The 16965-nt window shown below is 64.0% G+C and overlaps 2 protein-coding genes across 2 annotated transcripts in view; both read left to right on the forward strand.

The window, feature by feature from the left end:
• Window positions 1-16965, forward strand: part of LOC106824950 (mucin-2-like) — an 86555-nt gene that overhangs the window by 57572 nt on the left and 12018 nt on the right. The gene's annotated exons all lie outside the window — the stretch shown is intronic.
• On the forward strand, window positions 182-16392 carry LOC106828028 (mucin-2-like; the record flags this gene model as incomplete). Its single annotated transcript, XM_070488525.1, has 30 exons — window positions 182-310; window positions 1362-1632; window positions 2608-2722; window positions 3102-3192; window positions 3275-3384; window positions 3571-3781; window positions 4098-4223; window positions 4828-4945; window positions 5064-5202; window positions 5291-5401; window positions 5484-5553; window positions 5676-5813; window positions 5902-6066; window positions 6502-6596; window positions 6970-7096; window positions 7481-7736; window positions 7883-7935; window positions 8083-8183; window positions 8691-8842; window positions 9160-9298; window positions 9597-9707; window positions 9793-9972; window positions 10110-10349; window positions 10870-11026; window positions 11264-11395; window positions 12089-12236; window positions 12814-12857; window positions 13247-13450; window positions 13922-13945; window positions 14519-16392. Coding segments are annotated over exons 1-30 (5778 nt in total), but the record flags the coding sequence as incomplete, so codon positions are not given.

The following is a 16965-nucleotide window of genomic DNA, read 5'->3' on the forward strand; positions in this document are numbered from 1 at the left end:
GAGGAGGGTCACCTTTACCTAGGGAGCAATAAAAAGATAATCCTCAGATAACCTGAGTCAATATTTCCTCGCGGCCCAGGGGAGGCCCCCAGAGCTGATTTCTCTATAATCTGGCTAAGGCCCCACCCACCCCTCGCCCCTCCCCTGCCCTCCTGCTCTCAGACCGCCCTGCGGGGCATATAAGGCCTGGACACCTGTCCGCTGTTGCTCTCCCACACCAGCCTCTGAGCCACCATGGGGCTGCCACTAGCCCGCCTAGTGGCCCTCTGTCTGGCCCTGACCTTGGCCAGGGGTGAGGAGCTGCGGAGAGGTGAGGGGCAGCGGGCAGCGGGCAGCGCTATGGGCAGCACGACCTGGGGGTCAGGACATCCGGGGCAGCCCAGAGCAGACGGTCCTTCCTGGGAAAGGGAGGTGATCCTGCTGTGCCAGGCTTTGGGGCAGCCTGGCATCTTCTGGGGTAGATGGGCTGGGTCCAGCTTCCTGCAGCCCCCACCCCTCCTGACTTTGGGTGGAGGGAAGGAAGGAGAGAAGGAAAGAGGGAAGGAAGGAGCGAAGGGAGGAGGGAGGGAGGGAAGGAGAGAAGGAAGGAAAGAGGGAGGGAGTGAGGGAGGGAATGAAAGAAGGGAGGGAAGGAGGGACAGAGGGAATCGGGTGGTCTTGGGCTCCCTTCATCCCTTTGAAGGTGAGCACCAGGATGGAGTATTTCTGAGGGGCGATACCAGGTGGAAACACCTGGATTGGGCCGTTGTCCATGGGTGTTGGGGAGGCAGGTCCCAGGGAGCCTGGGATGGCAAGGCCAAGATGACCCCTTCTGCAGATCAGGGCGTTGGGCCGACTGCTGGAGGGGTGGCTTCAGCCAGAGAAGACTGAGAATGTAGGATGGGGACATCTCCATCCCACAGGGCTGTGTGAGAAAGCCACTGGGGGTTCCCTGGGCACGTTTGGCCTGACATGAGGTGGGGACTCTTGGAGGGGTCCAGCACTGTCCTTCTGCTGGATGAGGGGCGGCTGGGTGTGGCATCGAGTGGATGGAATGTGACAGTGACCAGGGGTTGGGAGGCACTGGGCCAGGTGGACAGGGCACTCAGGGGGCCCGAGAGACCCCTGCCCCCACTGCCTTCTGGGCCAATGGCCGTTTGCCTCACCAGGCTGGGGTGCAAGGGCGCAAAACGGGAGACATCCTTTCAGGGGGTTGAGACCCCTGGGCACGGCGACGACAGTTGGCAGAGGCCCCTCCTGCAGGACCACCTGAGCCGCTTCAGCTGCCTCTGGAGGGTCCTGAGGGCGGTGGCCGGGCTGGGGCCTGGGGACGAGCCTGGGGGCGGCCTGGGCTGCTCACACTCCGTCCCCCTGCTCCCCAGAGGGCAGAACGCACAACCACGGCCACAACGTCTGCAGCACCTGGGGCGACTTCCACTACAAGACCTTCGACGGTGACGTCTTCCGCTTCCCCGGCCTCTGCGACTACAACTTCGCCTCGGACTGCCGTGACACCTACAAGGAGTTTGCTGTGCACCTGAAGCGGGGCCCGGGCCGCAAGGGCGGCCGCCCCCAGGTCGAGTACATCCTGCTGACCGTCAAGGACGACACGGTTTACCTCACTCCCAAGCTGGCTGTGCTGAACGGGGCCATGTGAGTGTGGTCGGGCGGCGTCCCCCCAACATCCTAGAAAGGGGGCCCCATGGCTTCTGTGGGCAAGCAGGAGCCTGGCCAGCCCCCACAAGCCCCTCTCTACCCCAGCACAAGGCTAAGGAGAGCACTGGGGTTTGAGTTCAGGTCATTGATTCATTCAGCAAACACTGATGAGCCCCATGGGTGAAGGACCAGGGAGGGGACTTTATTTCTCCTGCGAGTCTCGCAGCCCTGTGGCTCGGAGCCCACCAGGCTCTGGGCATGCATGGGGGACAGGTGGCCGTCCTGGTGGGGGTGGCCTGGCAGCCTCTGGGGAGGAGGCCTTGGGCCCTGCTGTCCCAGGCTAGATATACAGAGGCCATGCAGGGTGGGGCCTGTGGGAGCCCCCAGCCCCCTGCCCCAGCCTTTGTCCCCCATTGTGTCTGGAACAATGGAGCCTAAGTGCATTCCTGCCTGGCGGCTCCCCACCTGCGGGGTCCACCTTCTCCCTGTGCCAGGGGATCTTGTTTCCCCTAGAGGCTGCAGCCCTGGCAGCCAGCCCCAGTCTCAGGGTGGGGGTGGGTACAGGGCCCACGGCGGCAGAGTTTGGGGTGAGCACAGAGCCAGGGCCCACCCTGGGCGGTGGATGGGGAAGCCTCTCTCCATTCTCAGGGCTCATGGGGCTCCTGCCCAGGACAGACCCAGAGGAGGGGTGCAGAGATGGGGAAGGGCAGGCAGGGTGTGGCTCCCCCTGAAGAAGCCCGGCCAGCCCAGGTGGAGAGGAACTCTCTGGCCTCTGCTCAAGTCCCCTGAGAGGGCAGACAAGGCCTTTTGTGGCCACAGGGCAGGAGCTGGCCTGGCAGGGCTGGCTGAGAGGCTGAGGCCAGGCCATCCCAGCCCACACGATGCACAGCCTCAGTCACCTCTGTGTAGCGGGACCCCTGGGCCTGGCTGGGCGGCTCTGTGGGCTGGCTCGTGACCCTGTTGCCCCCCCAGGGTCAGCACCCCGCATTACAGCCCCGGGCTGCTCATCGAGAGGAACGACGCCTACACCAAGGTCTACTCCCGTGCCGGCCTCACCCTCATGTGGGACCGGGAGGACTCACTCATGGTGGGTGCCGCCCCAGCGCCACAGGGCCCTGGGGGCCGAGGGGACTCCATCAGACCTCTGGGACTCCAGGGGAGCAGAGGGTTGCCAGTGGTCCCATCCTCACCAAGAGGGGTGTCCAGGGTGGGCTGGGAGTGTGGAGCAGCCTGTCTGCTGGTGGAGAAGGCTGGCGGCAGAGGCGGGACCACCCAGCCCACCCAGCAGGGCACCCTCGCGGCTTCGGGTGGTGGGCCAGCCCTCCCCATCTCCCAATCCCCTCCTGGTCCTCAGTGATGCCAGGACACCCCCTGGCTGACCACAGCCCTCCTGCTACACCCATTCAAACAAGTTGCAGGTGCTGCCTGGCCATGGCCGCTCACCTGCTCTCTCTTCCCCCCGACAGCTGGAGCTGGACAGTAAATTCCAGAACCACACGTGCGGGCTCTGTGGAGACTACAACGGCCTGCAGAGCTACTCCGAGTTCCTGTCTGATGGTGAGGGCCTCCTCGGGGGCTTAGGGGGCAGGTGTGTGCAGACTCCCGGGTGCCCCTCGCTGACCGGCTGTGCCCCCCACAGGCATGCTCTTCAGTGCTGTCCAGTTCGGGAACATGCAGAAGATCAACAAGCCCGAGGTGGTGTGCGATGACCCCGAGGAGGGGCAGACCCCTGAGTCCTGCTCTGAGCACGTGAGTGGCTGGCCGGGGACCCCTGCCCAGGGGAGGAGCCATTCCCGGGGGGGGACCCTATGGGAGCCGTGCCCACCCCTCTCCTCAGAGGGCCGTGTGCCCACTGGTCTCTGCTGGGGACCTCTGGCGGTGTGGAGGGGAGGAGGGCGTGAGCAGCCCCGCCCACTGCCCGTGTCTGTCCACCAGCGCGCCGAGTGCGAGAAGCTGCTGACAGCCGCGGCCTTCAAGGACTGCCTGGGCCTGGTGCCGCTGGAGTCGTACGTACGGGCCTGTGTGCAGGACCGTTGCCAGTGCCCCTCGGGCGTTTCCTGTGTCTGCAGCACCCTGGCTGAGTTCTCCCGCCAGTGCTCGCACGCCGGCGGGCGCCCCGGGAACTGGAGGACTGGCACTCTCTGTCGTAAGCGCCACGCGCATGAATCGGGAGGGTGGGGACCCAGGGGCACATGGGGGATGATCCACCAATGCACAGGGAGCACTGCAGCCTTGCCGGCCCAGGGCAGGGCAGCCTGGTGCCCTGGATCAGGAGTCACATCTGTGCTGACCCTGGAGGCGGCCTTGGCTTTGGGGTGGGTGGGAGAAACCGCCTGGGTGGGAGTCTAGAGCCCTCTGGGTGCACCCCACGGGCAGGTCCAGCCTCTCCCCTCCCCCACCAGCTGCCCTCCACCCTTGGCGTAAGTGCCTCACATCTCAGGGGCTGTCCTTTGCCCTTCTAGCCAAGAGCTGCCCCGGGAACATGGTTTACCTGGAGAGCGGCTCGCCCTGCATGGACACCTGCTCACACCTGGAGGTCAGCAGCCTGTGTGAGGAGCACCGCATGGATGGCTGTTTCTGCCCTGAAGGTGTGCACTGGGGCACCCACAGGCATGCGGGGGCAGGAGGGGCGGTGCCCTGATACAGCCCACCCTTGCCTGAGGGCCCTGGGACCAGTGGCCTTGGGTTTTTGGCTGCACCGGGGGGACAGCCATGCTGGGATGGTGGTGCCGGGTGGTGGGGGCAGCAATGGCACAGGAAGCGAGGAACGGTGACCCCACTGAAATTGAAGGACGAGGAACAGGGAGAAAGGGCACAAATGCTGAAGTTCCCACCTCATTCACACACGATGGCGGCTTCCAGGAGTCTGGGGGAAAGGAACCTTCCTGGTTGTCACCCCTTGACAGACCTCCTCCTGTCCGGCCCATGGAGCCTGAAGGACCCCGGGAAGGGGCCTGACTCTCAGGCCCCCGTGGCACGGCCCTGACCAGACACTGTGTGGGGACCATGGTGTCACCCAAAGGACCAGAGGTGCTTGTGGGAGGGAGGCCTGGCTGGCAACCCCCCTTGGGGATTCCGGCATCTTCCGGAGGCTGTCCCACGGCTGTGGCTTTGGCAATGGCAGCCCCATTGTGGGGAATCTGGCACTTTCCGAGGCCAGCGAGTGTAACGCCCCACTTGGCGCTGTCCCAGGCACCGTGTATGATGACATTGCGGGCGGCAGCTGCATCCCCGTGAGCCAGTGCCACTGCAAGCTGCAGGGACAGAAGTACGCGCCCGGCCAGAAGATCACCAAGGACTGCGAGCAGTGGTGGGTCCCGGGGGCCAGGGCTGGGGGCCAGATTGTGGAGGGTCCTGGGGATCTGGGCTGGAGACCCGGCAGCCTAGGGGAAGCAGCTGGGCCTGACCCTGGGCCCCACTGCCTGCAGCGTGTGCAATGCCGGCCGCTGGGTGTGCAAAGACCGGCCGTGCCCCGGGTCCTGTGCGCTGGAGGGTGGCTCCCACATCACCACCTTTGACGGGAAGAGGTACACCTTCCACGGGGACTGCTACTACGTGCTGACCAAGGTAGGTGGGCACGGCAGGCAGGTGGGCGTGGGTGGGGAGCTGGTTCCCCCCACCCCAGCCTTGCTCAGCACCCCCGCCCTCCCCGCAGAGCGACCACAATGACTCCTACGCCCTCCTGGGCGAGCTGGCCGTCTGCGGCTCCACGGACAAGCAGACCTGTCTGAAGACGGTGGTGCTGCTGGCCGACAAGAAGCAGAACGTGGGTACCCCGCCCCTGCCCTGCCCGCACCTCTGGGGGCTCCATGGCCCTTAGCCCCACCGTCCCTTGGCCTTTCCCTCAGGTGGTGGTCTTCAAGTCGGATGGCACTGTGCTCCTGAACGAGCTGCAGGTGAAATTGCCCCATGTGACGGGTGAGTCATGGGCCGGGGCCAGGTAGGGAGGGGGACGATCCCCCTGTAGCACCAGACCTGCTTGCTGAAGGTGGCGGGCCTGCCGAGCAGCCCCTCACCGCCCTCCCCTCTCCACCTGGCAGCGAGCTTCTCCATCTTCCAACCGTCCTCACATCACCTCATCGTGAACACCGCCTTCGGCCTCAGGCTGCAGGTCCAGCTGGTGCCGATCATGCAGCTCTTCCTGACGCTGGACCAGGCTGCCCAGGGCCGCGTGCAGGGTGAGTGGCCCCGCCTGCTCCCGCGACAGAGCTCCACGTGGGGCCTACTGCGTCAGGCCCTTCCCAACCTGGTCCCTCGGCCCCTCAGGCCTCTGTGGGAACTTCAATGGCCTGGAGGGTGATGACTTCAAGACAGCTGGTGGGCTGGTGGAGGCCACGGGGGCGAGCTTCGCCAACACCTGGAAGGTCCAGTCGAGCTGTCCCGACAAGCTGGACTGGCTGGATGACCCCTGCTCCCTCAACATCGAGAGCGGTGAGGCAGATGGGGTTCCCGGGGGACGTGGGGGTGGGTGGAGGTGAGATGGCCTGCCCCGTTCGGGGCCCGCCTGCTGCTTTCTGCCACATGTCTGGTTTATGGTGGCCCATGATGGCAGCCCACCAAGTGACCTGGCAGAGGGACTGGACCTGCCAATGGCTGGGTGGTGGCCCTCCTCCAGCGACTGGCCTGGTGCCATGACAGGATACCCTCCCACCCGCTGTGCTGCCTTTTGCGTCCCAGGAGGCAGAGAGGGTGGGTGGTGGGCGCCCCTGTCTCGTAAGAGGCACTGTCCTGCGCTGAGTTGGCCTGGAGGGGGACCGGCTCAGTCCACAGTGGGGACAGTGTCTGCTCCAGCCTGGGCCACCAAGCAGCCAGACTCAGGGCACTTGCTGGAGGGGCCACCCCTGAGGTTCTGACCGGCCTCTGCAGCCAACTATGCCGAGCATTGGTGCTCCCTGCTGAGGAAGACGGAGTCCCCCTTCGGCAGGTGCCACTCGGTTGTGGACCCGGCCGAGTACTACAAGGTGGGTGGGACCCCCTCCTGCACTCCCCAGCCCCTGCTCCGTGACAGGAAGGTGTGCCCAGTGTGCCTGGCTGAGCTTGACTGGCTGCCTGTGAGGCTCCCGCTAGGGGCTGCTGAGTGTGTGTGCGTGTAAGCATGCGTGTGAGTGTGCATACATGTATTGTCTCTGTGCACAGGTGTATGTTTGTGTACATGTGTGTGGGCATGTGTGAGTGTGTTATGTTTTTGGACGTGTGGAAGTGGGAGTTTAAGCGTGCTCACGTGTGTATGTGTGGGTGCATGTATACTCGTGCGTGTCCAGGAGTGCTTGCACACGTGTGTGAGTTCCCAAGCCCAGCTCCCTCCCTCACTGCCCTGCCTCGGTTTACCCCCAGAGGTGCAAGTACGACACGTGCAACTGCCAGAACAATGAGGACTGTCTGTGCGCCGCCCTGTCCTCCTACGCCCGTGCCTGTGCCGCCAAGGGCGTCACGCTGCGGGGCTGGCGGGAGAACGTCTGCAGTGAGTGCCGTCCCCTGCCAGTGTCCTGGGCTCGGGGTCCTGGCTTCTCCATGGGGTAGGGGGCTGTCTTTGGCTTTCGATTCAGCCACTGTCCCCGGTGGCAGCTCACCCTGAGTCCAGGGAGAGGGATCGGTCCACCACCAGCGGGTGATGCGTCTTCCAGCTTCCTCTGCCCAGAAGGCGGGATACCGGCGCTCGGCTGCTCCCCGCTTGTGGGGAGGGGTCCGAAATGTGGCCACTGCCCATTTGCCTGGACAGAGAGGCATGTGGGGCGGGCCACCTGTGCACCTGGGGTGGCCCTAGGATGACAGCTCCGCTGGCCACCTGCGGGGACGTGGCTGGGGCCATCCCTTGCGCCCTCACACTGGCTCTGCCCTTCTGCAGACAAGGACGTGGGCTCCTGCCCCAACTCGCAGATCTTCCTGTACAACCTGACCACCTGCCAGCAGACCTGCCGCTCGCTGTCCGAGGCCGACGCCCACTGCCTCCAGGGCTTCGCGCCCGTGGACGGCTGCGGCTGCCCCGACCGCACCTTCCTGGACGAGAAGGGCCGCTGTGTGCCCCTGGCTAAGTGCTCCTGCTACCACCGAGGGCTCTACCTGGATGCGGGAGAGGTGGTCCTGAGGCAGGAGGAGCGGTGGTGAGTGGCCTAGGGCCTGGAGGGAGGGAGGGCATGGGGGTGGGCAGGGCCAGCTCTACCTGGGGAAGCCCCCTCCCCACCCCTTCCCACAGAATCTCTGGGCCTGTCCTCAAAGGGCCCCGTCCACCTCCTACCTCTCCCTGCAGCATGTGCCGCAACGGGAGGCTGCACTGCAATCCAGTCAAGCTGATTGGCGAGAGTAAGTGAACATGGCCCTGAGCCTGGCCCCCTGCCACCTGCCCCCTGCCCCCTGCCCCTTGGCCTGCTCGCCCTACCCCCTCTCCATCCTGCCTGAGCCCGCCAGCCATCAACTTCAGCAGAGCTGGGGTGGCTCCTCTGTCTGTAGCCTGCAAAGCCCCAAAGATCCACATTGACTGCAACAACCAGACCGCGCTGACCATCCGGAACCCCCGTCCCCTCAGCTGCCAGACGCTGGCTGCAGGACATGTGCGTGCTGGGACCACCGTGGAGGGGAGGGTGCAGCTGGGGCAACTGGGGAGGGGTGGGGGCAGTTGGGGTGGCCGTGGAGGTGAGGGGGCAGCCGGGCTGGTGGTGGAGGGGAGGGTGTAGCCAGGGCAGCCTTGGCTCCCACCCTGACCCTGGGGCTGCTGTGCCAGGTCCTGAGGACTCATGAGGCTCATTGAGCCCTCCTGTCCCTGGGGCCTGGTGGCGGCCTGCTGGCCCCGCTCAGCCTGCCGGGGTCACAGGGGCCGGACCAGGGGCCCCTGGCAGGCAGCACTTGCGTGTCTCCCTGCCCAGCGGTGGAGGTGTCCAAGGAGGAGGGGCTCCAGGGGTGGGCCAGACAGAGGGATCAGGGGTCAAGGGGTGCAGGCGGGGTTGGGGGTGGGGGACACAAGAGGAGTCTGCAGTGTCAGAGGAGGGGCCAGCCAAGGGCAGCCAAGATCCCGGGCCTGGCATCTAATGCCTGAACCCCGCTCCGCGGCCACCCCACAGTACCAGACAGAGTGTGTGAGCGGCTGCGTGTGCCCCGAGGGGCTGATCGACGACGGCCGAGGTGGCTGCGTTGTGGAGGAGGACTGCCCCTGTGTGCACAACAAGGGCTTCTTCTCCCGCGGGGACAAGATCAAGGTGGACTGCAACACCTGGTGAGTGGCCTGGCCCGGCTGCCCTCCAGTTGGAGCGTGTCCTGGAGGCCAGGCAGACTATTGGGGCTGTTCTTCCGGGGCTGGCCGGGGCCAGCAGGGCTACATGGCCCTCCACCAGGTGGGCAAGACCCTGGCCAGGATCGGAGGGGGCGCTGGGGTGGCACTTGCTGGGCTGGTGCTGCTTTGCAGGCATTGTGTGTGAGCTGCCTGTGGAGGTGTCTGCACCGCACCTGGGCCTCGGCCAGGCTGCCCTCTGAGCAGGCGTGGGAGGCCCCAGACCCTGTAGCACCTCCAGGCCCCTCTCCTACTCTCCTCAGCACCTGCCAGAGAGGACGCTGGGCGTGCACCCAGTCTGTGTGCCACGGCACCTGTGTCATCCACGGGAGCGGCCACTACATCACCTTTGATGGGAAGTACTACAACTTCGATGGACACTGCTCCTACGTGGCCGTTCAGGTGAGGCCAGGGCACCGCCAAGGCCTGCACCCGCCCGTGTCCATGCTCTGCCGGCCCTGAGCTGCTCTCAGTGGAGGCTCCTGTGGGTGTGAGGGGCCAGCCCTTTCTCCACCCTCCCATCCTGTGACCCTCTCTTGAGTGCATGGGGGGTGTGGGTGTTAGAGGTGGGTTAGGTCCCTCATGTGGCATGGTTATCCCCTCTCGACAGAGGAGGGGCTGAGGCTCAGCTGGGGTGGGGCTCCCAGTGGGGCACCTGTGGCCTGGCTGGCCTGGCTCACACTCTGCCGTGGGTCCCCAGGACTACTGCGGCCAGAACTCCTCGCTGGGCTCCTTCAGCATCATCACTGAGAATGTCCCGTGTGGCACCACAGGCGTCACCTGCTCTAAGGCCATCAAGATCTTCATCGGGGTGAGTGCTGCCCATCCCCAGGGATGTGAGGGTCCTCGGGGACCCTTGGACCTGGCCAGTGACCGGGCCTCTCCCCTGGGCACAGAGGACAGAGCTGAAGCTGGAGGACAAACACCGCGTGGTGATCCAGCGCGACGTGGGCCACCATGTGGCCTACACCACGCGGGAGGTGGGCCAGTACCTGGTGGTGGAGGCCAGCGTCGGCATCATCGTCATCTGGGACAAGAGGACCACCATCTTCATCAAGCTGGCCCCCTCCTACAAGGTACGCAGCCTCCCCTGCCCACCAGGCCTCTGCAGGGCTGGTCCTGCACGCACACCGGGCCTCCCAGGCACAGCGGGGCCGTACCCCTCCCTCCCTCGAGCCCCCTCACGAAGCCCCCGGCTCGCTGGTCTCCGCAGGGCATGGTGTGCGGCCTATGTGGGAACTTCGACCAGCGCTCCAACAATGACTTCACCACGCGGGACCACATGGTGGTGGAGAGCGAGCTGGATTTTGGGAACAGCTGGAAGGAGGCCCCCACCTGCCCGGACGTGAGCGCCACCCCCGAGCCGTGCACCCTGAAGCCGCACCGCCGCTCCTGGGCCGAGAAGCAGTGCAGCATCATCAAGAGCCCGGTCTTCAGCGCCTGCCACAGCAAGGTGGGTGGGGGGGCGCAAGTGGTGGGCACGGGAATGGCTGTGGGTGGGCAGCATCTACCCACCTGGTGTGCACACTGGGAGTCACTCGGCTGCATCACCTCTCGCTTCAGTGCCATCCTCCGTGTCCTTTGGACACACGACCAGAGGTCCAGCTTTCCCTCTGAGACCTGTAGCTGGACCCCCAGCCTCCTGTACCTTCCAGGAGGGAGAAAGAACACTCAGCTTCTAAGACCCGATGGTCCTCAGCTCCAAGCAGTGGGGGCGAGGGAGCAGGTGCAGGGTGGTCTGTCTCATGGCAGAAGACCCCGGGACCCTGAGGGTCTGCATGGCCAGAGTTGGCCAACCGTGTCTGGACCTCACCTGTCAGCCTCACTGGAGGCCTGGGAAACTAGTGCTGGGCGACCACCCCATGTCCCAGGTGTGGGGCTGGCCTCATGGTTCTGAGATCCTCTGGCCGCAGGGGAGGCCTGACCCCCAGAGGGCAGCACAGGCCCAGGGCACATGGTGGCTTCTCCCCCAGGTGAACCCCACACCCTTCTATGAGGCCTGTGTCTACGACTCGTGCTCCTGCGACTCGGGCGGCGACTGTGAGTGCTTCTGCTCCGCCGTGGCTGCCTACGCCCAGGAGTGCACCAAGGAGGGGGCCTGTGTGTTCTGGAGGACGCCAGACCTGTGCCGTGAGTGTCCGCCCGTCCTGGACCTGGGTGCCAGTGGGGTGGGTGGCGCATCTTACCCCTGCAAGGGATGGGGTGTATGTGGTCCCCTGCCTGCCTCCCCCAAACCAAGGATCCAAGTGTCCTTCCTCGGGGCCACTGTGCTGCCTGGGGTGGCAGGAGGGAGCTGGCCCCTCCCGGCCTGTCCCCCGACCTGGCCTCGGCACTCACCAAGTCTGATCTCAGCTCCCTCCTCCCCAGCCATATTCTGTGACTACTACAACCCCCCGCACGAGTGTGAGTGGCATTACGAGCCTTGTGGGCACCGCAGCTTGGAGACCTGCAGGACCATCAACGGCATCCACTCCAGCATCTCCATGTCCTACCTTGAGGGTGAGCGGGGCCTCCTGGGGACCAGTGGGTGCTCTGCCCTGCTGGCCTGGGGCTGAAGGGCAGTGTCCTCTGGAGACCCTTGGGGTCACCCTGAGAGATGTTCTGTGGGGGCCGGGGACCCTGAGCCCCAAGGTGGGCCAGGTTCACCTTCTGCAGAGTCTGTTTGTTGATTGCACAGTGGGTTGGAGACTGAGCTATGACCCCGCCCTCTCGGGGGGAGGCAGAAAAGAAGCAGGTTAACAGGCACCGGGTGTTGTCAGGAGCAGAGAGTGCTATGGGACCTGCAGAGCAGGACGAGGGGGAGGGAGCTTTCAGAGGTGGGTCTGGGAGGTCTCTCCACGCCTTTGATCTGAGAACTAGCGACATGAAGGACTGAGCTGTGAAGTCTGGGGAGGGAGCCTCCTACCTCGTGGGAGGGACATCAGGTCAGGGGCCCAGGGTGCAACCTGGAGGCTGGGTGGGGCCTGGCTGTCCCTCAGCAGGTGGCGGGACCTAGCTGTCACTTTGGCCATGTGGCACTGTTCAGGGCCCAGCTGGGGGGATGTAGGTCCCTGCCTTTCCAGTCCCTGACCTTTCCATAGGGACATCCTGCAGAGAAGGACCTGCCAGAGTGGGGCCCATGGGTGGGGTCTGGTGGACGTGGGGTCCCCCACCGTGGTCCAAGCCCTTTGCCCTGTGCCCTGTGCCCACCAGGCTGCTACCCCCGGTGCCCTAAGCACAGGCCCATCTATGATGAGGACCTGAAGAAGTGCGTCAGAAGAGACGAATGTGGCTGCTATATCGAGGACACCCGCTACCTACCTGGAGCGTCTGTTCCCACGGATGACATCTGCCAGTCTTGGTACCTAGGCTCACATCATGGTGGACATGGGGCAGGGCAGCACACACACAGGCACACACACACGTGCTCACATGCATGCGCCTGTGACACGGCCACACACCCCTACAGGTGCACATGCACCCACGAGCATACACATCCATGCACCCACGCACAGGCACACAACATGTTCACGTACACAGAAGTGGACACAACACACATGCTGTCACACACACACACCCCTGGGTCACACGTGCGTGGATGCACATGCACACACTCACACACAGGAGCCAGGGCGTGGGGACCAGCCTCCTTCTGGGGAGAGGAAGGCCTTCCTTCTCAGCCTCCCTTCTGCATCAGGCTTTTACCTGCCTTGCCTCGTCCCCACTCTGCACAGTTAACACAGGTGGCTCCTCTGGGGTGGGTCTTTGGGGCAGTGCCCTGGGCTTCTGGCAGGCTTCAGGGGCGTGGCATCGGGGGTGTGGTATTGGGGGTGTGCACAGGGGGCGAGGCCTGGGGCGTGGCAGGGAGGGCGGAGCTTCGGGGCAGAGGCAACGTTCCTCCTTTCCTGGGGTCTGAAGCTGCAGCACTTGTCTTCCAGCATGTGCAGCAAGTCCTCCAAGGTCATCTGCTGGCCCGAGGAAGGTAAGCTGCCCTCTGTGGCTGCCCCCCAGGCGGCAGGCCAGACCCACCCGGAAGAGCCTGTGGCTCTCCTGTCCCTGGACCCTGGACACTCAGTCTCCTCCTCCACCCCGTGGACCCCGGGGGCCCTTCCTGGCTCAGACCTGCCTGATGGGCAGCAGCCCCTTGGGGCTCACATCCTGATGCTCCCCGTGGCAAATGCCCTCCTGTGACCCAGCTTCTCCATCCTGATGGGGGCCCTTAGGGTTCTGGGGAGGGGTCCCTATGGGGCATTGGTTTGCCGCTTGCCGGAGACCGGGGACAGCCTGCCTTTCCCTTCTGGGACAGGCCGAGAGGGGTCTTGTGAGTCTTGCTCCCAAAGTGTTGGCGTCAGCTTCCCTCCCATCCCCCAGGAAAGATTCTCAGCTACACCCAGCACGGCTGCTTCTGCTACTGGGAGCTATGTGGCCCCAACGGGACGGTGCTGCAGCACTTCAACACCTGTGGATGCCCCCCTACACCCTCAACCTCCTCCACACCCACCAGCACGACCTCCGCCACCTCCACCACCGCCACCACCACCGCCATCACCACAACTACCCCCACCTCCAGCACAGGTGAGGCCCCCTTTCCTCCTGGGGCTCCTGCCTCCTCTGCACCCTGAGTCCAGCAGCAACGGCCCTTCCAGGGGCAGGAGCACAGCTGGCGTGGCAGCTATCACCTCTGCGCATGGGCGGGGGTTCTCGCTGACACGCGTCTCAACTCAGGAAAATGTCCCCCGGGCCCTCGGCCTTGGGAGTTGAGATGCCTGTGTCACGACCACCCTCCCGAGCCCCAACCACAGTGAAGGCGACTTGGGGACATTTCCAAAAACCAGCAAGAAAATATCCCAAGGGTTAACGAAAGCAGAGAAACGTCCTTAAATTCCTCTGCATTTGTTCTGGTGGAAATTGTAGCTACCACTGGGCAAGCCACCAGGGGTATGACAGCCACAGGAAAAAGAAACGTGTAAAATTTAAAAAGATTTTAAAAAGTCTTGAGCTGTGTAATGACATCATCTCTCTTTTTTTTTTTTCACTTTACTGCAGGTTCATCTTCCACTTCAACTCCGCGTAAGTCCCGTGGATGGTACTTCCGGGTGGGAGATGGGGCGAGGGGGGCAGGTCACACAAACGAACTCCGAGGAGATCCCTCGAGACCCTGATGTGGGGCCGGCTGGCGGGCCATCTGCTCACAGACCGAGATGGTGCATTTGGTGACTTATTTCCCCGTATTTTGAGTCCAGGGACTCACGCAGGGGGACTTGACCTGCTCTGGGTGACAACATGGTTGGTCAAGGGTTGAGACCAAGCCCCTTCCTCACTGGAATGGGTGACCCTTTGGTTGTTAATTTTTGGGCACAAGAATTTGAAAATAGTGGAGGAAGGAGGGCTGGTCTGAGCCCCGAGGCCTGGGTCCATCAACGCTGGGGGTGCGAGGGCTCATCCCTCTCTGGGCCTCAGTTTTCCAGCTGCAAAAGGCAGGTGGAAGTGGTGTCCAGCTCTAAACTCTCTGACCCTACAACCGGGTCCTGGGGAACGACAGGGAGCCGGTCCTGAGGGTCTCTGACATCTCTGAGTCCCAGTGACCTCCCCGGCAGGCGCGCCCCCAGGCGTGGCTGACCAGCCCTGGGTCTGCTTCCCTAGCGCCGTGCTGCTTCTGGTCCGACTGGATCAACGAGGATCACCCCGAGACTCACGGCGACAGCGGGGACCGTGAGAGGTTCGACAGCGTCTGCCAGGCCCCTGAGGACATCGAGTGCAGGGCGGCCACGGAGCCCCAGCTCAGCTGGGAGGAGCTGGGCCAGAAGGTGCAGTGCAATGTGTCATTTGGGTTCATCTGCAAGAACGAAGACCAGTTTGGGGACGGACCATTTGGAGTCTGCTATGACTACGAGATACGTGTCCGCTGTTGCCTGCCCATGGAGGAGTGTCCTTCGACCCCAACCATGACCCGCACGACCACCATCCCGACCACGACCACCATGCCAGAGACCACAACCCTGACCCCCACCCCTACGACCACTGTGACCATAACACACACCACAACCCTCACCACGGGGACCCCCACCATGACATCCAGCAGCACCACAACCACGTCCACAGAGACCTCCACCCCGACTCCCACCACTACACCTACCACGTCCATGGCCATTACCACTACTACGTGTGTGGCTGACTGCGAATGGACTGGCTGGCTGGATTCTGGTAAACAAACCTTTACCAGCACAGGTGGAGACATTGAACCCATTGGAGATGTCTGTGGATCAGGCTGCGCAACCAACATCTCCTGCAGAGCCAGTATGTATCCAGATGTTCCCATCGAACAGCTTGGACAAACGCTGGTGTGTGACCTTTCAGTTGGACTGGTGTGCAAAAACAAAGACCAGCAGCCAGGGGGACGCATCCCCATGCCTTACTGCCTCAACTATGAGATCAACGTCTACTGCTGTAGGTTGTGTCTCTCCACACCTTGCCCCACTGCCCCAGAGACCTCCACCCCGACCTCGATCATCACCACCACCAACACCACCACCACCACCACCACTGAGACCACAACACCCACCACAAGCACCACCCCAAGGACAGCCACCCCGACGCCTACCATCACCACCTCAGAGAGTACAACCCCAACCACAACCACCACCACTGAGACCACAACACCCACCGTGAGCACCACTCCAAGGACATCCACCCCGACGCCTACCACCACCATCACAGAGACTACAACCCCCACCACCACCACCACCACCACCAGCACCACCACCACCAGCGAGACCACAACACCCACTGCGAGCACCACCCCAAGGACATCCACCCCGACGCCCACCACCATCATCACAGAGACTACAACCCCCACCACCTCCACCAAGACCACAACCCTGACCCCCACCATCACCACCACCACCACCACCACCACCACCACCACGACAGAGACCCCAACCCCGACCCCAACCACCACCACCACCACAGAGACCACAACACCCACCGTGAGCACCACTCCAAGGACATCCACCCCGACGCCCACCACCACCATCACAGAGACTACAACCCCCACCACCACCACCACCACCACCAGCACCACCACCACCAGCGAGACCACAACACCCACTGCGAGCACCACCCCAAGGACATCCACCCCGACGCCCACCACCATCATCACAGAGACTACAACCCCCACCACCTCCACCAAGACCACAACCCTGACCCCCACCATCACCACCACCACCACCACCACCACCACCACCACGACAGAGACCCCAACCCCGACCCCAACCACCACCACCACCACAGAGACCACAACCCCGACCCTTACCATCACTACCACCACCACCACCACCACCACGACAGAGACCCCAACCCCGACCCCAACCACCACCACCACCATGGAGACCACAACCCCGACCCCCCCCACCGCCACCACCACAGAGACCACAACCCCGACCCCCACCATCACCACCACCACCACCACCGAGACCACAACCCCGACCCCCACCACCACCACCACCACAGAGACCACAACCCCGACCCCCCCACCCACCACCACCACAGAGACCACAACCCCAACCCCCACCATCACCACCACCACCACCACCACCACCACCACAGAGACCCCAACCCCGACCCCCACCATCACCACCACCACCGCCACCACCACCACCACCACAGAGACCCCAACCCCGACCCCCACCATCACCACCACCACCGAGACCACAACCCCGACCCCCACCACCACCACCACCACAGAGACCACAACCCCGACCCCCCCGCCCACCACCACCACAGAGACCACAACCCAAACCCCCACCATCACCACCACCACCACCACCACCACCACAGAGACCACAACCCCGACCCCCCCCACCACCACAACCACAGAGACCCCAACCCCGACCCCCACCATCACCACCACCACCGCCACCACCACCACCACCACAGAGACCCCAACCCCGACCCCCACCATCACCACCACCACCGCCACCACCACCACCACCACAGAGACCCCAACCCCGACCCCCACCATCACCACCACCACCGAGACCACAACCCCGACCCCGACCCCCACCACCACCACAGGGACCACAACCCCGACC

This window comes from Equus asinus, chromosome 17 (genome assembly GCF_041296235.1).
Source record: "Equus asinus isolate D_3611 breed Donkey chromosome 17, EquAss-T2T_v2, whole genome shotgun sequence".
NCBI classification, from domain to species: Eukaryota; Metazoa; Chordata; class Mammalia; order Perissodactyla; family Equidae; genus Equus; species Equus asinus.